Source organism: Brachyhypopomus gauderio, chromosome 20 (genome assembly GCF_052324685.1).
Source record: "Brachyhypopomus gauderio isolate BG-103 chromosome 20, BGAUD_0.2, whole genome shotgun sequence".
NCBI lineage: Eukaryota > Metazoa > Chordata > Actinopteri > Gymnotiformes > Hypopomidae > Brachyhypopomus > Brachyhypopomus gauderio.
The window spans coordinates 12,364,829-12,388,648 of record NC_135230.1 but is presented as its reverse complement, the minus strand read 5'-3'; the positions used below and the strand labels follow the sequence as shown (position 1 = coordinate 12,388,648).

Here is a 23,820-nt window from a genome sequence, read left to right as displayed (position 1 = left end):
TGAATGATCACAGTCTTGTCTAAACAAAAATAAATAAATGGTGAAGGAAAATGAATAAATGCATCATCAAATTTACTTGAAAAAGCATCAATAAAAAGTCATTGCAATGTTCTCACTTGTTCAGAGTACATGAGGCTACACTGAGATGAAAGTCTAATGAAATAAAATATATTTTATTTCCCATTTCCTGACTGTAGATGTATAGCACAGCTTAACCTCACCTACCCAGTGGCATGACCTTACCCGGTCTAGTGGCGTGACCTCACTCGGTCCAGTGGTGTGGCCTCGATCCATCCAGTGTCATGACCTCAGCTTGTCCTGTAGCATAACCTCGGTCTGTTCAGTGGCGTGACCTCAGTCTGTTCAGTGTCATGACCTCAGCTCGTCCAGTAGCATAACCTCGGTCTGTTTAGTGGAGTGACCTGAGCCCGTTCAGTGATGTGTCCTGCACAGTGGCATGACCCCAGCCAGTCCAGCGGTGTGATCCCAGCCTGTGAGTTCAGTGTGTTCAGTAGTGTGACCTCAGCTTGTCCAGCGGCGTGACCTCAGTGTGTTCAGTAGCGTGACCTCAGCTCGTCCACTGGTGAGACTTCACTCTATGCAGTGGCATTTGTCATGTGTGTGGTTTCCAGCTATGGCAGGCCACTGGCCACAAGGATCTGTTGAACAATTCATAGCAATGCTCTGTGCTAACATTCAGCTTCTTTTATATGTAATGCTAAGGTCATATTAAGAGGCCACAGAGTGTATACTTGTGTGTATGTATGTGTTTGTGTATGTGAGAGACAGTGTGTGAAAGAGAGAAAGAAAGCGACAGAGAGAGAGAGAAAGTGAGAAAGAGGGAGAGAGCTTAATTGGGCAGAGACGAAAGCTTTAGAGACCAATTACCCACGCTCCTGCTGTGTGTTCAAGGCCTGTCAAACCTTTGGTTCTGTGCTGAAGCCAGAAGGTGAGTTGGGGTCAGAAGTGTTCCTCGGTGCTTTGTCACTGTGCCTTGTGGGATTCCTTTGCATTTAAATAAAGTAATCTAAGGAAAACTTTTAAAGAAATTAACCTGCTCAAGACTGAAGACTATCTAGGTGTTGAGACAGATAGCTAGTTAAAAATTCAACTGTTTCAGCATCTGTCTTTCAGCATCTGAGTTCACACACCTGGCAGGGAAAATGCTAATTTATATAACATGATGATGCATGAGTAAAAATGTGGTGTTTTTAACAGTGACACAGTTAGTGTTTTATTCCTGTGCAGTGACATACAGTTTGGATATTGTCTACTGTCTGTGCTGCCACGTCAACATACAATGATACTTGAATATGGAACACAGGTCACAGAGTAAAGTATGCATTCTACATACTATACACTAATACACAGTACAATATAGTTACACATGATCCACAGTAATTAGTACACTAGTAATATACTACAATACAGTCATGTTTTATACAGTAATATATTAATATTCAATAATATAAGCAAAGATACCATGTAGCACAATATAAGTTGGTATAGACAGCAGCATAGGATGATTATATAAAATTCGGTAAAGATCATCTTAGTCCCTGTGATTGGCAGTAGTGTTGCGTATTAATGATTTGATTGCTTAAATAATCCATCAGAGCGTTTTTCTCCTGAATGAAACGTGTCTGGCGGGTAAGATAATCCGCTCATCCATCTCAGGGGGAAAACACAGACGTTGCTCAAGTCTTCAGCTGGACGTGCACTATGGATTCGCGGAATTCCTGACGTGCGTGACGGTCTTCGTCACGCCGGCATGCGTCTGTGGCGTCACGTGGCATTGGCGTGCAAACGTGCTGCACTGCATCGTGGGTTCTGCTTGCCCACACCGTAGAGAGGGCATAGACTTCTGGGTAAGGTCTCCCTCTCTCTTTCTCTCTCTCCCTCTCTCTCCATCTCTCGTCTCTCGCTCTAAGTGACATAGAAAGATTTGTTCTGAAATGCAGCTCTGTGAGGCTGGGCGCACACTTGTGTGTGAGCGTTTTAAGAGAGAGTGGGAGGCCGAGTTAGGAGGTGTGAAGTGTTTTGGTCAGTGTGCGTGCGTATGTATTCCGTGTGTGTGTGTGTGTGTGTGTGTGTGTGTATTTCATATATGTGTGTCTGTATGTATTCCATATATGTGCATCTGTGTGTATTACACGTGTGCATTTGTGTATATTCCATGTGAGTGTTTGTGTGTATTCCACATTTTTCTCTTCGTTTCCCAGGCTAAGCACACAGACCCCCCCTCCCCCTCCATTTACCCAGGGACCCAGTCTGCAATTAAACATCAGGAGAAGCCACCGCATCAAGTACGGTAATCAAAATGATTATCATTAGAGTCGATACGAGAACACTCTTAAATTTGGAGCACGTAGGTTTCCATCTGTTTAATTAGTCTAAAGGAGTGACTATGTGTGTGTGTGTGTGTGTGTGTGTGTGTGTGTGTGTGTGTGTGTGCGCAAATGTTAAATCATGGGTGTGTTTCATATACACCTACAAACAAGCATGTATATGTGCGTAGACCCACACACACACACACACACACATACACACACACACACACACACACACACACACACACACACACCCCGCCAGCACTGTCATCTCAGTGAAAGATGGCTGTTGCACGGTCCACCAGCTCTCAACAGAGGCTGGTCACATGTGCCCTGCTCCAGTATTCTCTCCCCGTACGAGATTAAAGCTCCCCATCACACGTGTTTTATGAGTTCCCCCTTATCGTATGGCGGCGCGGGCCGTGTCTGACACGCCTGAGATTCCCCACGCACCCGACACCATCCTCTTCATGTTAAGACTCTCGTTTAGCTCGGCGTGTGGGGTTGTGTGGCGCTGAAGGAGCCTTTTACAGCTCCGCACATGTCGGCTTCCCCGCGGCCGTCCCTCTCCGGTGCGGGCCGGTGTCAGGCCCGCAGGAGATACCCACGCAGATGTTATTGCATCTTTTTCTTTCCCCCCTTTTTCCAATTTCAGTTCAATTTAGACAGTAATTGATATCGAGCAGCCTCACTACCGACATCTATCAAATGTTGAGCAGTTAGTCATGTTTCTCATCTGCATTGTAGGCAGATTTGAACGTTAAAGTTTGCCTTCGGGTTTGCCGAACCCCCCCCCATGAAAAGGGCTTTCTCATACGCAAAATTCTGTCTGGCAGGAGTGTTGATGTTAAAGTTCACACCATGCACTGTAGCATGCGGGGAGTTCAAATAAAAGTTGGCATAAGTCACTGGGATGAATGTAATCCGCCCCTCCCTCGTGCTCTCTGCTGACTCACCCCTCCTCTCGCTTCTCTGTCCAAAATCCTGCTTAGTGATTCAGGTCGCTTATTTGAATATTGAATGTTTTTCGCAGCTGGGTGTTGGGCGTGTTAATGAAAAGCAAGGCATTACTTTCTCAGGCCTTTTTAATTGGGGCTTCACTTCTTCCATATGCGTCAGGCTACCTTGGATGAGTAGAGAGGGATAGATAAACAGATTGAGAGAGAGAGAGAGGAAGAACGAGAGAGGCAGCGAGGTCTCCTTTCAAAGGGACGAATCTTTATTTAAGAGAACACAAAGTTCTCTAGTAAAGCCAACAGACGATAACAACACCTGAGGCCCAGAATGCATTCTGTTACACTCAAAGGTTTTGGCAAATTTGTGAATGGCTACCTGCTGCCTGGTCTTGGCTAGCATATCATGGTCTGAAGAGCTAACAAAGCGAGAGAGAGAGAGAGAGAGAGAGAGAGAGAGAGAGAGAGAGAGAGAGAGAGAGAGAGAGAGAGAGAGAGAGAGAGAGACTGCGTTCTTTATGAAGGATTCAAGGTCATTCAGGCAGTGCCCTGAACTCCCTGTTCCACACCATGTCGACCCGCCCTCTGAATTTACATTGCCTCTTTTGCTCGTTTGCTCATCATGATTACCAATACCTTTCTCAGTCCCAAAAATAATTACTCAAGTGCTGATACCAATCAGCTACTCCAATTAATGAGCTAATTTGCATAATGTAAATAGTTCAGATGTTAATTGCCTTCCGTTTGCAAAAGGTGACTGGTGTTACTGAAAAGAGTTTGTTTTAAGATAAGCCATAATGAATACTTTATGAATATTTCATGGTAGGACATTTCACCTTGCAGACAGCAAAGTACTGTTTTCCCCAAATCAGTTGTTATTCATCAGTGATGTAACAGTTTTAAAATGGACTGGATTGTGACAATAATATTTGCTCTGTGTTGTGGAGTAGATCTACGGCAACCGTGAGGGGACATTGTTGATGCTCAGAAGCATTTTCAAACACCAGGAGACTCTCAATACCTTAAAGCTACTTCACTGCTTGGTTTTGCTCATATGAACACCACCAGGGGGTATTTTCCTGGCCACATAGACACAGAATTTAGGAAACCAATGGTAGGTGAGTTGTGCAAATTAGGCAAGAATTACTTATTGTGACAGCAATTAGTTACCTCCATATATTAATGCCATTGATTATTAATACCAATTTAGTAATTTCTCCTAATAAGTATTAATAATAATTGTGACAAGTTTAATATGGCTTGCACACTGATCAAGGTCAGTATTAGCAGGCTATTTGGAATCTGAGTAAATTAGCCTGCTATGCTAATTCTAATCCAGTCCAACAGAGCGAATAGAGATTTATCTGTTTGTTATAGGACAAAGCCTATAATTAATCTCTACAAAGAGCCATTGCAAGCACGTACATTGACTTTGACATTTAAAGTATGCACACAGAAGCCTAACTGTGTCCAGGCATCAAACTCTTCTAATGGTAACTTCTTTTAATTGTTTTAATTTTTAGGTTGACAAAGGTTACGTTATTTAGTTCCTACTGTAAACATCCTTTACAGCCAAAACATAATGGGGGCCATCTAGCCGCCATCATTCACCGTTCGTCACGTTAGCCCTTTCTTTGTTAATTACATAAAAATATTTATTTGACCCTGTATAAGAAAAATGCTCAGAACTGGTGTCAGATTATTCCACCTGCTGTAAGGCTGCAGTTCCTGAAGCAGTCTTGAACCTATGTCTCTGGGAATTGCCGTTTGCGTGGTGTTGAAACAACGGTATGGTACCGGGGGTACCAAATCACAAAACGATGCCACTACGCAAAAATAAACTGTGGGGTGAGCCTTGCAGAAATAGTGACTGTGCGCCCGATGTAAAATACTGCAAACAGATAGACAGCACTTGTGCTGTGTGTGTCAAAACATTCAAACACACCCATCTGAGTTGTCTCTTGCCAATTGCAACTCTGGCACATTGACGCCAGACAAGGTCGGAAAATAGATTCGCTGGCAAAAAGTAGCTGCAATGTATGCTTTCCCGAAGCCCAGACTAGGTCCAGACTAAGGTCAGACTAAGGTCAGACTAGGTCCAGACTAAGCCCAGACAAAGGTCAGACTAAGGTCAGACTAAGGTCAGACTAGGTCCAGACTAAGCCCAGACAAAGGTCAGACTAAGGTCAGACTAAGGTCAGACCAAGCCCAGACTAAGCCCAGACAAAGGTCAGACTAAGGTCAGACTAAGCCTAGATCTGGATGGTTTTCCACTGCATAGACTTTGCCAAACCGGTCAGAAATACATGGTTCAAGAACTAGGAAAGTAGTTACCATATGGTTTGAATACATAAGATTTATGTTAGTAGCATAAGGCTGATGAGAAAGCTCAGTCACTCTGGATGCATCTTCTTGGTTTGCATTGACAAAACTCCCTAGAAGGTTTAGAAAATTGGGCCATGTGACTCTAATGTTGGCTTAATTCATTTACATATGCATTCTTGCATGGTTACTTATCACCGTTATGCAGTATATCAGGTATTATCTTGACGTTTCAAAGTTGGAGATTCAAACCCACCAATCAGTGTTGATCTCCCCACGCTCTACTTCGTATCAGCTGTAATTTGAATACAGAGTAAATCACAGCTTCATGCGTTTGACAGGCCTACGTGTGATGGTATTAGTCTCTCTTTCTTTCTAATCTCTCTCTCAAACACAAGCACACAAATACACCTGTATTGCTTCCGGACTCCCGCAGATGGTGACGTGCTACTCTTTTCGTTGAGCCATGTTAATTTCCTCTATATTTAGCTGACATATCGCACATATCGAATTTCTGATATTAACCCTTTGCTTCCCAGAGAGGTATACAATGCCATAATTAAATGACTAATCAAACGCAACATGTAACGGCTTTTAATAGAGTGAGGCAACATTAACTCAAATAAGCACTCAATACAACAGTAACTCAAATAACCACTCATTACAACTGAGGCATGCAGATGAGCTTCACTGCTCAGCCCATTGAACCTTGAAGCAGAAGATACATCAGATGCCACTGAACAACTGAGACTACACTGCAAATCTCACCAACACTGGACGATATTACACTGTCAAATGTTTCCTGATCTGATGATTCTCAGTTTCTGCTGTGACATTTGAATGATTTGGCCAGAATTACCCGTAAACAGCGTGTAAGCATGGATTCATCCTGCCTTGTATGAATAATTCAGGCTTCTGGTTGTAATGTAATTACATGTATACGTTGGGCTCTTTAAAACTCATTGTTTTAAATGCCACAGTCACAGCGTGTTGCTGCTGGCCATGTCCACTCCTGGATGACCATGGTGGACCCATCAAATGGCCTCCATAGCTCCCTGATCTCCATCCAAAAGATCACCTTCGTTATGTGGTGGATCAGGATCATCTGCAACAACTGCACGTTGCCACTGTTTCAGTGTGGACCAAAATCTTTCAGGAATGTTTCCAGCACCTTTTTAAATCGATGCCATGAAGAATTAAGGCAGTTCTCGGGCCAAAAGGAGACCCAACGCAGTACTAGCAGGGGATTCCTAATAAAGTGGCTGGTGAGTGTATACAAATTCTTTATTTGCTCAAAGACTGATGGCTGAATATCTCATGGCAATGGAAAAGGTCGGCCTGCTTTATAATATTATAGTGTACCCTACCAAAATGTGTCTGGCAAATAGGAAGTACTTCTACTTTGCTTTAATACATCACATGAATTTCAACTGACATTAAAATTCATTTGACTTTAAGACACAGTTTAATCCCCTAAACTCCAGGCTTAGCATTTAGATGTTAATGTTAAGGCATATTATTCTGTAACTACAGTACATTATTCAGAAAATATGTATATTATGTATGTATTAGGTATGCAATTAGAAGAGGGAGGAATGAAATGTGAACCTAAACCCATGGGGCATGGCCTTTGAGTGTTATTTAGAGAGAGAGAGGCATAATCATTAGCGGCAGTGTAGACTAAAACTAGGTACCTAGACCTGCCTCGATCTGATTTATATATAGACCTGTCTCTATCTATTCTACCTATAGACCTATCTCTATTTATAGACCTGTCTCTATCTATTCTACCTATAGACCTATCTCTATTTATAGACCTGGCTCTATCTATTCTACCTATAGACCTATCTCTATTTATAGACCTGGCTCTATCTATTCTACCTATAGACCTATCTCTATTTATAGACCTGGCTCTATCTATTCTACCTATAGACCTATCTCTATTTATAGACCTGGCTCTATCTATTCTACCTATAGACCTATCTCTATAGACCTGGCTCTATCTAATCTATCTGTAGTCTTGGCTCTATCTGATCTATCTATGGATCTGGTTCTATCTGATCTATATATAGACCTGTCTCTATCTGATCTACCTATAGACCTGGATCTGACCTGCAATCTTTCTAAAATTCTAAAGTGACAAACTAAAGAAACCATCAACTGACTCTGAACATCTTCATCTCCGCCTCTTCTCTCCTACCACACCTCTGGCTGGAGGTGCCTCTGAAGCTCTCCGTCTCAGCCTCACCCAATTACGTGTGGAATCCATAGCCTCATTAGCTGCGCCAGGTCTGAAGATCTCCTCCCACTCCCAACACCATTCCCCAGACACGCCCCTTCCCAAACACACCCCTTAACGAGGCACAACCCACTTACATTGAGCTCCCAATTACCCGGCAGAAGCACAAGCCCGAGGAGACAACCAGGCCTGTGGGTTTGTCAGCGGATCTGCGAACACCTCCCCCCCCCGTTTTGGCTGTGGCACTTCCTGTGGATATGGGATGGGGGGGGGGGGGTGGGGGGGGGGGGTGGGGGGGGAGGGGATGAAAGGCTAGGAGGTTTGTGCCATGCAATCAGAGCATCTCCTTTCAGAGTTTTGGAGCAATCCTATATCACAAGTCTCTGTATCTGTCAAGGGGAATCAGCCCAATTCAAAAGTAGTTTCTTCATTATAAATGGAATAGCATATTTGTCATTGTTCTTCATAGGAATTGAAATACAATTTGATGGCCTGAATGGATCAAGTAGCTGATTATGATTTGAAAAAGGCTGATTACATTGGGCTGTTAGTGCTGGGAAATGATTAACATGAATGATTAGATTGTTAGGTTGATGTTGAATCCCACTCATTTGCACTATGCACTGTCTCTTTATATAATTATTGCATTAGATCACTGCATACTGTGGCGCCATCATTATTACTGAACGATCTTATGACTAATAATTACCACCCCTAGAAAACAGCGACAAACAAAAGCTAAAACAGATGTAACAACTGTGATGAGCAATAATGCACCACTGTTTTTTTTTACTGCCTTATTTTATGCTACACACATTCAGTCAGACATGTACTGAAAAGGATTATTAATAAAAATATTATTAAAGTAGACAAAAAAGACAAAAAAAAGAACTGAACTGAAATGAACTGAAATAAATTACATAAAGTCCCAGTTTTTTTTTTTTTTTACCAAAAGGTTTATTACATGCATTTGTTATGTGTGTATCCTAGGTTACTCTGAGCCGCACTACTGCCAAATAAAAAAGAAAAGTGACAGAACTTCATTTCCCACAATGCTTGACGTAAATGTTGGACGACAAGTTGCTCGGTTTTAACAGAACGGCTTACAGAAGCGCTTTAGCCAGATAGCACAAATACTGGCAGGACCAAACGCCAGTGCTGAAACTCAGTAAGAGTGCTATAGAATAAAATGAATTAGGATGAGATACATTAGCATTATACATACTATACAGTGATATAGGATAAAATACATTAGCATTATACATACTATACAGTGCTGTCTAATTTCGAGCTTAATTCGCTACTAAACAAGACAAGTTAGGTGGCATACAATCTTTTACAGAAGCTTGTTTAGTACTTTTCAGAGATAGATATCCATTACCATTTGCAATCGTGTCGGGATTATTCATAATTGTTCTGTGAATTAATGGGTAAATTTAGGTAATTAGGTACTTATCGTTACATGTTACATCTTAAATCATAGTTTAGTCGATTTCATTTTGTATTTTGATTGTCCACCGCAATCCTGTCCACGGTGCCGAACAAGCACTTTCGTTTTGGTCTTCCACGGCGGCGAGGGCAGAAGAAACACGAGTGTGTGGGACCTTCACACCTAACGAACATCTCAGGAACATGACTTACAGGCCGGTTACACACGTACTTTTCGACATGGACGGGTTATTATTAGGTGGGTGAAGAGCTGCTTCTGTGCTTTAGTACTTTAATGCTCGCTGTTATTGTGTAGCTAGCCGACCTGTTAGGCTGTAGGTGTTTTCCACGGTCATTTTCGCTGCACAAACGGCGGATCTCACGAGTAGACCCGTGGCAGTTGCTCCACAACCTGTGGGTTATTTTACTAACGTGTCGTTGAAATAGCTAAATAACTCCTGCTCGACCGCACTAGCGAGCTAACCTGGTTAGCTCTGTGTGCAGATACGGAGAGGCTGTACACGGTCTCCTTCCAGGAGGTCTGCGAGCGCGTAGGTAAGACGTACACATGGGAAGTGAAGTCTTTAGTGATGGGGAAGAAGGCGCTGGACGCGGCTCGGGTCATCCGGGACTCTCTTGACCTGCCCATGACCCCAGAGGAGCTCTTACAGGACACCAGGGAAATACAGGAGCGCATCTTCCCCTCTGCTGCCCTCATGCCAGGTAATGTCTCTGTTTCTCTCTTTTCTTTTTCTTTATATATATATATATATATATAAGAAGTCACTGCACTGCACTTAACATACATGGAGAAATTATAAAAATTAAGTACACAAAGTACTCAGCACAGCTTTGTGTACTTCAATTTTTAATCTCTCTCTCTCTCTCTCTCTCTCTCTCTCACACACACACACACACACACACACATTTATAAATCTCCTGTTGTGTATGTAACAATAACCCAAACGTTATTTGTTTACTGTCTCCTGTGTCTTACTGGTCTTCAGCAGCAGGGTGTCATTACTGTAAACGCTGTAGTCGGTTCATTCTGTTTCATATTAAATCAGTTGCAAAAATCCCAATTCAGACGTAATTGTGACCCCAGGGTCCATTTATTTGAAGGTTATTAATCAGAATGAAACCACTGTAAGGAAGTAGCATTACCAGTACAGACAATAGGTAGATTTAGAAATCCCACACTGGCATAGCTGGGGCTCTCTCTCTTTCTCTCTCTCTCTCTTTCTCTCTCTCTCTCTCTCTCTCTCTCATACACAGAGGAACCATGAGACATCTGTAATAAGCATGTAATGTATTCTTTTTTGTTTGATTCTATACAGTTAAAATTGTTTCCCATACAAATTACAGTACATCAGTATAATGCCGTAGGACGACTAACAAACATTTCATTCGTAACTTAAACTTTAATTCATGATGCACAAGTGATACCGTTGCATATACCAGATACCATGTGTAAAGGAAAATGTATGTTTGCAATTGGCCTGGCAACTTTTTGTTTTCAATCCTCATACACTGAAGGGGAAAAACCCTTCGAGCTGATGAATGAACGTGAAATTAGCTGGATCCAAAAGATGAAATGAAGGTCACAGCAGTTGTTTGGTCTACCACCACTGGTTTCTTAATTGCCTCTTAACTAACATTTTGCAACATACTGCATGACCCAGTGTGACTTGTGAGCATGAGCAACCGTTGTGACCTTTTCCTGTGGTTTGCATAAGCTAATTTTACCCTTATTCATCAAACAGGAATTGCAGTGAACAAAGAGTGGGTCTCTTGTGAAGAGGCAACAGCTGTCTAAAATGTTGCCTTTTAAAAACAAGCCATCTTGACCAGAGTTCAGTGTAATAAGATTTAGAGTCAAGGAGCTCTGTTAATTAGTAACAGTTCAAAGCGAAGTGTAAATTGAACTGTGTGCCATCTGTTGGGTGCCTTGGCTTGGTTGTAACAGTCTCTAGTCTAAAGACCTCTTTTTCACCATACTCTTAACAGTCACTCTCTTTCTCTCTCAGGAGTGGAGAAACTTGTCACTCATCTCCATAAGCACAGCATCCCCATCGCCGTGGCTACCAGCTCAGCAGGTTTGACCTTTGAGTTGAAGACAAGCAGACACAAAAACTTCTTCAGCCTCTTTAGCCATGTCGTCACTGGAGATGACCCGGAAGTGAAGAATGGCAAACCAGAGCCAGACATCTTCTTGATTTGCGCAAGCAGATTTAACTCCCCAGCTAACCCAGAACAGGTATTGAAGTCATTACATCCGTCAAAAATACACAAAAGAACTATTCTATTCTATTCTATTCTATTCTATTCAACTTCTCATCTGTTCAGATGCATGGTATGTGCAAAAGTTTTATCTTCACTCTAGATGTTATGAAAGCCAAATCTTGATTGTTGAGGTAAACAAAAATTAGAAAGAATTCTGAATTCTATTTGACCTACACTTGACCTTGACAGGTGGGACACATTCTACAGATTTTATGATTTTTTTTTTTTGCTCTCATTATGGAATTTCTTGCAATTGCTTAATATAGATTGATTTTAAAATGTCCATGCGGCGGTTGGGCTTGCCGTAGCTTACACCAGCACATGCTGAGATTCCCGGGTTCTCCGTTGTCGTGTGGGTGTAAGTGTTTATACGAGAACGGGTGAGGCGTGTTTAGTTCCGGACGAAGCGTGGGGAGCTGGTGAATCTGGTCCTCTCAAAGGCACTTACTTCCTTGTTCAAATGCCTCGTATGAAATGCAGAGAAAAGGTCTGACAGCAAAGAGTCATCTGTGGACGGGGATTATCTAGATGCGTGGTTCAGCTTACAATGTCATAACACCCCGTTCAAAATGCGAAAAGCAGAGAGGAGTGACAGAAGGAACGATGGTGTTATTGGAAGTATACACAGACCCTGTAGTAGTTATACTCCACAAAACCCACAGCGCAACTTTTCACTATTCAATCACTGGTTGCCTTTTTGTCAGATGTCAGATTCTTGCTTCAATCTGTATGATGTAAAAAAAATGGTTTGGGAACAGTGGGGAGAAAATAGTGTTTGACAACATCTGTGTTTTGACAATTTTGGCTAACCACCTGGACTCATATTTCATTTATTCACTTGCGAAACTTGACATTTCTTTTGATTTTGGTGAACTGTCCCTGCGAGTGACGGAAGCTTCCAGAAAGGTCTAGGAAGGCAGTCAGCCAGGTGTTAAATAGTGCAGTAAGGAGCAGCTCTCCTTCCAGTGAGATATGAAAGTGGTACAGAGAGACAGTGAAGGAGGGAGGGGAGAGAGAGAGAGAGAGAGAGAGAGAGAGAGAGAGAGAGAGAGAGAGAGAGAGAGAGAGAGAGACACTCGGTGAGTTGTTGAGAGGGAAAGAGGATGATATCGTGCCACCCGCGTGCACCTCAACGTGACATGGATACTCAAACGGAGAAGAGAGAGAGGGGGAGAGACAAGAAAGGGAGAGGGTACAGGCAGGTGAGTGAGCGAGAGAGAGCGAAAGACAAAGGTAGCCAGAGGAAAGACTGGGGCTTGAGAGAGAGAGAGAATGATGGGATTTCCTCTTTAAAAGCAGTTTGTGTCTCACTGGGTGGTGTTGAGTCTGTTGCATGCATGAGAAGCTTCCTGTGGGATGCTGCAGTAATCCGAACATCAGAACGCTCTGAAAAGATCCTAGATTTCTTCATATGTTGCTGTTCATGAAACATTTGTTCATCTAGGTTATGAGGCAGGCTGCTCCCACGTGCATGTAAGGTTTTCTTTGTTTTGCATCAGCACCTCAGTTCCTGAGAAAGGCCAGTGGGATTGGGGGAGGGTGGGGGGTGCGTTGGGGATGGGGGGTTGGGGCGGGGTCATGGGGGGGTCTTTTTTGCACTCAGCTGATGAACAATGGCATAAAAGGGATCTAAGTGGCAGAGAGGTGGAGAAGGCAGCAGACGTACACGGGCGGGTGTGCATGGGCGGGCGTGCACGGGCGGGCGTGCACGAGTGCTGATCATGACTCCTGCCCTGGCTGGCTAAAGCCACTGTTGCTCAGTGATTTCTGTAATATTATTTATCAGGGCCCAGGGACCACTAGTTTTCACTAGGAGTCCCCCTCTTCTCCTCTCCTTTTCCCTCTCTCTCACTCTCACTCTCTCTCTCTCTCTCATTCTGTCTATCTCTCTGCATGTCTCCTTCTCCTCTTCCTTCGCCATAAACACCATCAAGTTACCACTTCTATTAGCCAGCGGTTAATGTGAAATTATAATCCGGTTAACTAATTCACATTTATTTTTATGCGGATTCATGCCCTCTGGTAACACTGGAGAAGAGATAAAGTGAGTTCTTCTTTTCCTAGTCTACTGTAGTTTTGCCGTTAAGAAGTTCCTTTTTGCTGTAGTCAGTGTGCATTTTGTGCTTGCCTTTCATTTACGCTAAACGTCTTTTTTCTGTCAAATGCTGTTGTTTTGATCTATTAAAGTTTGGACAGGACAGGTTTACACCTGATGCGATACCACTAGCTCATCTTGAAGGGCTTAAACCTCAGCCTAAAGTCGTTTAATTATTTATGCCAGCTTTGCTTTGAAATATTACCTAGCTTCAAGTAGAGAGGTGAGCACGCTTCCTGCTGGATGTGAGGTGTGCTCTGAAGGGTTTCTTTGCTCTCTTTAAAAGTAGGCTGCAGAATGTGGTGCCTGAGCTGTGGCTTAGCTGTTTATTTCAAAGACCACAAGGTCAGTATAGGTTTCACAGGCCTTAAATCTGATATTATTAATTATAATACAAGGAAAATATATATTCACAATTTAAATACATTTAAGCTAAAGACATTCAAACTCAGTTTTTCATAAGTTCACATTAACAAGCATTTCCTCCGTTAAATCAATTAGACTACATTATTTACGTAAGTTGTAGTTTCAAAGTCATAGCTAAGAGACAGGTTTATTTGGTTTATTTCAGGTTTAAATTTGGATTTAGGAGCTATATTAGATTTTCAGTCAAATGTTCTCTTCGTTAGTATTTGGTTATATTGCTTTCATATTGCTTAACTTGAATCAGTCTTCTGGGGGTAGCCTTCCACCAGCTTCTCCCTATACTTTACACAAAGTTTTGTCCCTGCCTTCTGACAGAAATGCTTCTTCTGTTTCTCCTGCCCCCTCAGGTGTGTGAAACGCCTTTGGATGTGCTTTTTAAATATAGTCCGCAAACTTTCTATGGCAAAGATTCCCAACTTTAGCAGTGTGCTGCCCACACAACTGACCACAAAAGGCCCAATCTCTACCCCTAACAGGTCTTCACCAACCATACTGATAGTTTTTTAAAGTTCGAACACAGTTGTCCACGTAACCCATTGAATTTCTCGACCGTATAATCACGCAGCATGAACGCTTAAAAATTCCAGAAAATTCCTTCGTGAAATGACAGGCCTGATGTTTTCTGACAGCCCCAGGTGCAGGTGGATATTTGGTTGAGGAGAGGAAGGTTTGAAATGGAGCTTGGGCTCCAAACGAGGTCTACTGCTATATTTGAGATGTCAGCAGAAACTCCATTGCCTTGTCTAAAAGATCGGTGCATTCTGATCTAACATGAAGCCAGACATTTGCCAAAGACTTATGCAGAAAAGTGAATTTCAAGTCAGCAAGGTCAGCAAGTCCTGTTGAGAAAAAGTCAAATGTGGGACTTGCTGGTACTGCCTTGGGTTTTGTGCTTTTGAAAGACCCTGGCCGTTGCTGTTTGTTCATAATGGCTTAATTGTATATGATTACCGTTTGCTGTATTCAATATGTGGTTAAATGTCTATACAAAATTCTGTATATGAATCAATATTTGTTGTAAATTAAGAATATATATACAAATAAATCCCTTAACAGTACCAGAGGTCAAAAACGATTGTTCAATTGGATTCAGGTTAGGGTTTTTAGATACTAATGTCATCATTAAGCCATTTTGTCACATGTTTGGAGCAAAGCTGAAGATCAAAGTTCAAATCAAAGATGTTTTGTCTTTCTAGCTGAGGACTTCACCAAGCCTTTATTTTCAGTGAAATACCATTATAACATAATTGTGGCACCCCTATGGTTCTCAGCTGGGATGCTGTCTTTGGATTAGAAGCCTTTTTCCTCCATTGACATGACTGATTATTATGGCCAGATTAGATTTTTGTTTCCTCCAATCAGAGGAAAGGTCCTCCAAAGAACAAAGAGCCTACAGAAGGTGAGGTTTTTGTCTTGGTGATCAACCGCAGACCTCATTGGTCAGTTTTTCTTGCAGGTCATGGAGGACGTACGGATGTCTTCTGTTCAGCCAATGTGATGTGGGGCTTTCTAGTTGAATGACGATGCACTGTTTTTACATAAAAATGGCCTAACTGGCTCACCTAAAGAAATGTATGCTAACGGTGTAGAGGTAGTATACATTGCAGTCTAGACACTGTTTGCTGCGAAACAGGATGTTTTGGATGGGGGTCCTTTGTCAGCTATGCAAGCAAAGTGCTTCTGCAGTTCTAGAAGGTGAAACCCGCATGTATATAATTTTCGAGTCACGTATCTCCTTTTTTGTGATGGAATGGGAGTGTGTCCTGGCGTGGCCCTCAGCTACACAGGTTCAATAATACATGTAGGAACTTGTGCTTCAGATCAAAATTTCATCTCTCACTATTACACGTCTCGGACAGGGTTGGCGAACGGCTTTCACTCTCGGAAAAAGCACCTTCCGTCGTGCTTTTCTTCTGGATGTTTTTGTTTTTTTTGTTTTTTTTTGCCCAGATCTGGAACTTGCCTTTGTTCGTACCCTAAAGCTGCTGGTTTTGTATTAGAAACATCAGTGCTTCAACTAGAGCAGAAAGTGCTGTCTCCCATTGTTCTGTGTAGAGGTAGTGGTGAGCTGGGCTGCTGTGGAGAATAGCAAGCAGCCTGACTGTCCTGAGGCACAGGAGCAGTCCCGCACAGGTGAGTAATGACGGGACGCTCCGTCATCTGTCTCCATTCGCACCCGGGGCTAGGGAAGGACCCCCCCCCCTTCACACAACGGGGCGTTCTTCACTCTTCGGCGCCGGCCCCCTCACGCCCCAGAGTGATCCGGTCCCGCTCGGAAGGGGCGGGGTCGGCCGGCGCGTCCTCGGGTCGACGGGACGAGACGGAGAGCGCGCCTCGTACGCGGAGGGGAGCCACGTTCCGCCGCTGTCGCTCGTAACGACTGGGAAGTGCGTTCCGCCGCCATCCGTCATGGTGACAGTACAGTAATGCGGGACGGTCGAGGGGGCGGGACGTAGCCCGTGGATTAGCCCGTGTCTCCTCGCTTTGATTAATGAGCAGCGCTGTCCCCATCCGTCAGCTGACGTTTTTGTCTTCGCTGATTTGGAAGTAGAGCCTCTCAGTGTCTGCAGGCTTTGTGACGTGATGGAGGATCTGTGGTTAGGCTGCTGTTACCCTGTCGTGGAACCGTAGAGGAACTTAACCTACGTTCCCCACCCTGTCAAACATTCCCAACGACATCCAGACAGTTTTACCAAATGCGACAGAAGTTTGAAACTTGGGTTATCTTGGTTACTTTGAGTTTAGCTTAAAGTTTAGGACATGTTTTTAATTCTATTCTAATTCGGTTTGTAAAAGAAGGCGCAGATTCTTTTGATTCTGGTCTGAAATGCTTAGAATTTAGAAACATTTTTCATGACTGAATTATGAGCAAATTGTAAAATATGAGGGCATCTCTGCTGATTAGTCTTTAAAAAAAAAAAGAAAAACCAGTGGATATATGCCTTTATCTTGCTTTGTTGCATTGATGCATTAAATTACTGTGGACATAAATAATCAAATAAATTAAAGTAGTTTGTTTGCTGACTGGTCAGCAGATGGTCTGATCAGTATGCAATTGCAGTCAGAATTCTGATATCAAATGCTTTCTACAGTGTTGTGTAGCATGTTTTTCAGATATAGGATGAGGTCAAAAGTGCATGTGCATGTATGTGTATACGCGCACACGTGGGCGTGTGTCCTTATTCGTGTTGTGGCCCAGTCTCAGTATGGGGATTTTTCTTATTTTGACTTTACAGCTCAAATCCCCATTGAGCACTTTATCAAACCACCAGCTCTGAGTGGGGAGTCTTTATAGAGGGAGCTGTTAAATTTGAAACCTCTTGAAAAGTATGTGGGCTGCAGAATCCGTGTGTGTGTGTGTGTGTGTGCGTGTGTGTGCGTGTGTGTGTTTGTGTGACTTTATTGAGGAGCTTTGCGGTATTGATCATTCTCCTAACCCCATCTGGGGAAAGGCCATGCGGGCACTGGGAAATGAGATATGAAATTAAGGATTAAGTCAAATTTATCATCAAATGACAGAACCAGCATGCCAATGCTTGTTCTTTCTTTTTCTGCTCCGTCTTTTTTATTAAACTTTTTGAGTACTTTTAAAGATGACTTTTTAAGCCACTTTTTGGTCCTTCAACCACTATGGAGCGGCACAGAAGGGTGGATTACTCGTGCCGTTGTCAGGTAAAACAGCAGATGACCTTGTTTCTCTGAAACGTTTCCGAAAATCTGAGAATTCTTAGGAAAGGCAAAGGTGGCAGTCTTTCAGACGAATAAACCATCATGTTCGTGGACTCTTCTAGAACCTTCTGCGTGTTGGGCATACATTGGCTTTATTCCAAGCCCACGTAGCTTGGAATAAGTGCCAATACTCCACTGTAGCCAACCTATAAGGTATGATCTAGGGCTGTCGAATTTGCACTAGCACTTGATAAATGTCTTCTTTACTCAGCCGTAATGTATTGGGCCAGACCCATTCTCTTCTGAGGAGACTCAAGGCCGATTTAAGCCCATCCGTTAAAGATCGGCCCTGCGTTTGGCTGGTAATCCACGGGAAATGGATTCTCTTCACCTCCGGCTGTCAGTCCTTCTCTCCTCTCGGCTTCGGTTTCTGAATGGCTGGTCTTCCCTTGACCAGGTATCTGGTTTCCCAGATCTGGAGGAGATGGCTCATGGGGGATTGAGATTGAAGCTACGATGAGCGCAGATTGGCTCATACTTCATTTTGTCTCTGACTTTGCTGTGTTTTTGCATGATGGCCATAGGTGGAAATGATGGGGTGGGAGATTGTGGAGTGTGTGGGGGGGCAGTTGTCGTTATTGGTGATGGGATGTGTGGAGATAGGAAGTGTGTCAGTGTTGGCAGTGCCTGCAGTAAATAGCTACTTTGCAATGGTTGACATAAGACAAAGGACACGTCTGATGTGTTTCTTTACTTCCACCTCTGAGCTGAACACATTTGCAGTGGTAATTCGTTGTGGTTCGTTGCATTACCTCACAGTTGAGTCCTGTGTGTCAAGGTGGCTGCCATATTTGTTAGGGGAGTCATGTATCCTAACGCAGGCATGTCTTGGGAAGCAGAAAACGCACAATTAATCACAACACACTGAATTTTCGACGGATGTTACAGACATGAATTTATGAAAAAGCACACTTACCGAAATACTTTCTTCTTTAACGACGGTAGCAGTAATGAACACTTTCGATGAACTTCACCTACATGCATTCACACAGTGTTTTTGGTTGCTGTGTCCTTCAGGAATTACTCTTGAGAATTTTTTTCTGTTTATTGTCTTTCCCAACACTGAAATGAAATATCCGCCCATGACAATAGCATCGTCTCATGTGTCACCACCTAAATAAAGTGGTCTGTGCAAAAAATAGGAAGCTTACCCCCACCCCCACTCCTACATTGTTGCAATAGTTCAGATAATAAACCACTCCCCATTGTCCACTGCCCTTAGCCTCACTGATCGTTTGAAAGATGTTGCCTGCAATCTATCATTGTCTTGAGAATAGCTTTAACAATCCTCCCCACAGGCACAGGCAGTAACACCCACATACAGAGCCTACCGGTACTATATAAACAGACCCATATGCTTGTCAAACACATAAGGCCCACCCACTTTACACAGGCACATATGCATGTCAAACGCATAAGGCCCGCCCACTTTAGACAGATGCATATGCATGTCAGACACATAAGGCCCGCCCACTTTAGACAGATACATATGCATCAGACACATAAGACCCGCCCACTTTAGACAGATGCATATGCATCAGACACATAGGGCCCGCCCACTTTAGACAGATGCATATGCATGTCAGACACATAATGCCTGCCCACCTTACATTTGTGTGTTTATTTTCCCCCTTGTTCTGATTGGCTGTGTTTTGTCAGCAGTGTGCTAGTGTCCCTGTGCACTGGCTTTATTTGGCTCTCGCCCGCCCGTCATTCCTGCCGCCCCCAAAACAGCCTGTGTGGTATTTGTGCGTTGCCCTAAGCGTGGAGAGACACAGGCCGCGTTCTTGAGCGAGCGCGCGGTCAGCAAAGTTTCACGAGCGACCCGTCCTTCCACGGTTCCGCCATTTCGGGACGCGTGCCGTTCCGGACGTAATTAACGGCTAAGATAGCTCCAGCCAAACCTGCGACTGCCCTCAGTGTCAGACGCTATTTATATCAGCTCGACTGACGGCTGTGATTTCTTTAACATCTTAACCAGAGTTGTGATGTATTTATTAAGCATGTTTGTGCTCACGTACGTGTTTGCATACGCGTTTGTGCACACACGTGTGTGCGTGTGTGTGCGTGTCCCCCAGGGCTACATTATACAGTGGTCTATATTAGGGTTTGTGCCATGTTTCTCAGACTTGTCTTTCCTGGCTGGCTCTGACAGGAATAGGTAATTTTAATGAGATTTTTCCTCTGCCTGTCAGAGCTCCCTCACTGCTCAGTTTTTTTTTCCATTGTCCTGCACACGTGTGCAGGGCTTTCGCTGTCTGGTTTTGCGATTCTGCGCTCGTACGCGAGGACGTGGGCTCGCACAGACGCGGTGGGGGGGGGGGTCATCTGGTCATCTGGCTCACGACATTCTCCCAGCGCGCTGATGGACAGATGGGCGCCGACGTGTGGGGTCACGTCAGCGGTTCACGTTAAGCGTTACGGGCCTGTGTGTGCGTATATGTGTGTGCCGGCCTGCGTTTGTGCGCGTGTGTGCATGCGTGCGTGTAGTCTGGTCATGCCCAGATCAAGTGCTAAATGTCAAACTCGATGTGAGTCCACCCACTTATTATAATGGTTATCCTCTGTATTGGTTTTCGAACATTTGGTCTGAACGTAAATGGCAAGTGAGAACCATGTATCATCTGCTCATGGCTACATCGGTGGGGGATTTCCTTCACCGTTGTGCTGGGAGGTTTGCGGGATACATTACACTCCCCCAGCGGTGATGTCTCTTTGACTTTGTCCTTTGACTTTGTCGAACATCTATCAGTGAAAGCTGTCTCATCTCCTTAAAATTCGCTTCAACTTGCCTTTTACCTCTAGTGGTTTTACATGGTTATATTGCAGCCCACGATCTACCCAGTACAGCAATTATGTTTGACTTCTAGAACTTTCTGTGAATTGTCCTTTAAATGACTGCTGGCCCTGACAGGAAATGGTACTACATTTCCATAATACAGTCTAAAAATTTGTCCTTAATGACAAATTGAGTTTGTCCTTAGTAGCCTCGGTGTGTGTAATCATACCAGAAAAGAAACCGTAGGTGTGTTTGTTGGGCTAGGGACTCATCTGGAGCTCTGAAAACACACCTACACACACATACACATGCGCGCTCTCACACACACACACACATACACACACGTTCCATCCTTCAGTGTGGTGCAGCAGTTGTCCCTGAGACTTTGTGTCTATGTCTTCCCACTCATGTTACTCACTGTCACCGAATAATCGCCCATGTGCTTTCGGACACACAGAGATAAAGGTCGGAAATCCTTCTTCGGGAGTTTCGGAATGCTGTCGGCTGTTAAGAAAAGTTCTGCTCGGTACATGCGGCAGCCGGCAGCCTGGTGTACATGTCCCCCATATAACAGGCCTTTCCAAAAAGCTTCATTGGTCAGCCATGTCCCTGGGCTACAGTTTGCGTGCGTTTTTAAGCATGTTAAGTACCAGAAGCAGGCTTTGTTGCAGCCTCTACACTCGAAGCTTTTCTTCTGTGTTCTGCTATGGACCAATTCGCCTGCCTTAGTGACAGGTTCCCCTCAAATGGCCGATTGGCTCGCTCAATTAGTTCAATTCACGCAAACTTCACGTGAACTTTCTCGTCTTCTGCCTTTACGTGAAATCCCCCCCCCCCCCCGTCTTCTGCCTTCTCGGCTGCCCGTGTGATTGACAGGTGTTCGGCGACTGCCTCATACTCGAGTAATTACCGTCCGTCTCTGGCCTGAGGTGTACCAGACCTTTGCTAATCTGACAAGAGAAATCCCCCCCCCCCCAACCCACCGGTGGCGATGAAGCCAGCATTAGCTGCCATGGTGCACTATGCTTTTGTGCTCCAACTCCCCTCCCCCTCCCCCAAACTTCCGCTCTCTCATCGCAGGTCTCTCTGATTAGGGGTCATTTGCAGGGCTCTTTGGCTTAATTGCGATTTTTAATTGCGGCCCTCCACTCGAGGGACTTGGCCGAGCCTTCCGCTCTGAAGTGCTCCGGCGTTTCCGCCGGGTCTTTTGTGCGCGACGCTGCCCTTGCTGCTGTGCAACAGGCTACACGCCATCACACAAGTCAATGACGTCCATTCACGGAGAAGTCAAGTAGGGCTTTGTTCTTCTGCGTACGGGAAGAACAGCGCGGTTCTCAACGCTCTGGGCCGGCGGGACCGCTCCTGTCTTTCATGTGCCGGTTGTTGCGAGAATCCCAGCGAAAGATTTTTCTTTTTTTTTGGCGAACGCTGTTGGAGTTAACTCATTTCTTTGCTCGGATTTTGCGCGCGGCGTCCAGTTAGGGGTGCGTAACGGGGGCGGCTATTCAGGAGGCCAAATAAATTACGCTCTGCATCAGATATTGATCGTGCACTGCAGAGCCTTGGAAACGTTAGCTGTGTGGTGACAGACTGTAGATGACCCCTGTGGTCAGAACCTACTTCCGTGAGGAACGTGCAGGAAGCAGGAAGTGGTCGTGAACGGACGCTGAGGCTGTATTCAGATGACCCATGAGAACTCGGCCTTCATGCAGGAACTATACGCTGGAGTCTCTTCCGGGGCTACCCGTACTGAACTTTGACCTTATGAATGTATAAACTTCTACATGAATGTGCGTAGTTCTAAAACTTTACGCTAGAACTTTGCCCTTCACAGCACATTCACTTGCATTCACCTGCCCTGACCTTTACTTTACTTTACTTTAACCTTTACGTTAACCTTTACTTCTTATTAGGACATCCTGAACTCTGCTTATAATAGATGCTGCATGGCCCGGGTGGATTCGGCTCCCCGGTGCGTAAGTCCAGGCCTTGGAGGGTGTGTGGACGGAGGGTGTGTCACATGTCGCCCTTCTCTCTTCCACAGTGCCTGGTGTTCGAGGACGCTCCCAACGGGGTCGTGGCGGCTCGTGCCGCCGGCATGCAGGTGGTCATGGTCCCCGACCAGAACCTGGACCGAGGCCTCAGGCGGGGGGCAACGCTGGTGCTGGACAGCATGGAGGACTTCAGGCCAGAGCTCTTCGGCCTCCCGCCCTACGATTAGATACTCTTCCTCACCTTCCTCACCTTCCTCACCTGGTCCAAAATCAATATGACCATGTCTGGGTTTAAAAAGGGCTGAACTAGTCATAATGTTCCACAATCTGGGTTTTTATTTAGCATACTGGAGTAATTTCCTGCTTTCTTTCAGGGAGCTGCCCAGAACAAGGCAGCTGGGCGTGGCAGGTAGTTTGATTGAGTACTGCCTGGTGCAATCCCGAAGCTCGAGCTCTCAGCGCAGGCATTAAGCCCTCACTGCTGATGGCATGAACGGCAACCAAGCTCATTTTGATTCTGTTGCTCAATTAAGCCCAGTCAAGCCATTAATCCACAGTGACGTTTTTTTTTGTTTGTTCTTTCCCCCCCTTTATACAGTTAGTCGCAGAAATGATTTATTTCTATATTTAACAGAATGATGATGTATTGTCCAAGTGCTGTGTGAATTCATGTTTCGTGGAAGCTTTCAAGCAATAAAGCCGTTAATTTAACTTCACAAAACTACATTTCTGTCCACCTGATGTGTTTTTCTCCCTGTGTAAGAAGCAGTGTAGCAGTCCTAGTTCTGAGAACTATGGTTTTCAGTAAACTACCTTTACAACCACACACACACACACCCAGAGAGGCTTATTAAAATGCCAAAGACATTCTGAAGTTTGAACCATGCAAAGTAATCCAGTAATAAGGGATCTGGGAAGGCGGGCGTCTTTCAGCTCTTAGCCAAATGTTGGTCATCCGTGCCAGGGCTAGCACCTCACTGTCCTCCCCCCAGCCCTGTACTGTCTAGAAGCTTTTCCCCCCTGTGGAAGCCTTCGGCAGCGACTCAGATGTGCAGTGTTTCTGAGGATGTTTTATCCTCAAGGAGGTGGGGGTGAAGTAGGGGGTGAGATGGGGTGAGGTAGAGTATGAGGGGCGTGTTGGGATGGGTTGGGCTTAGGGGTGTGAGGAGCTGTGAGGGTGTGAAGGTGTAGAGGTGTGCGGAAGTGTGGGGGTGTGAGGAGGTGTGGGGGCATGTGAGGAGG

The 23,820-nt window shown here is 44.5% G+C and overlaps 1 protein-coding gene across 1 annotated transcript; it reads left to right on the top strand.

The window, feature by feature from the left end:
- The first annotated feature begins 8,945 nt into the window (after positions 1-8,945).
- On the top strand, positions 8,946-23,302 carry pudp (pseudouridine 5'-phosphatase). The gene is made up of 4 exons (XM_076983125.1): positions 8,946-9,531; positions 9,777-9,995; positions 11,300-11,529; positions 22,629-23,302. Exons 1-4 carry the CDS (start codon positions 9,477-9,479, stop codon positions 22,803-22,805), a joined length of 681 nt encoding a protein of 226 aa, XP_076839240.1. The 5' UTR covers positions 8,946-9,476; the 3' UTR covers positions 22,806-23,302.
- The last annotated feature ends 518 nt before the right edge of the window (positions 23,303-23,820 follow it).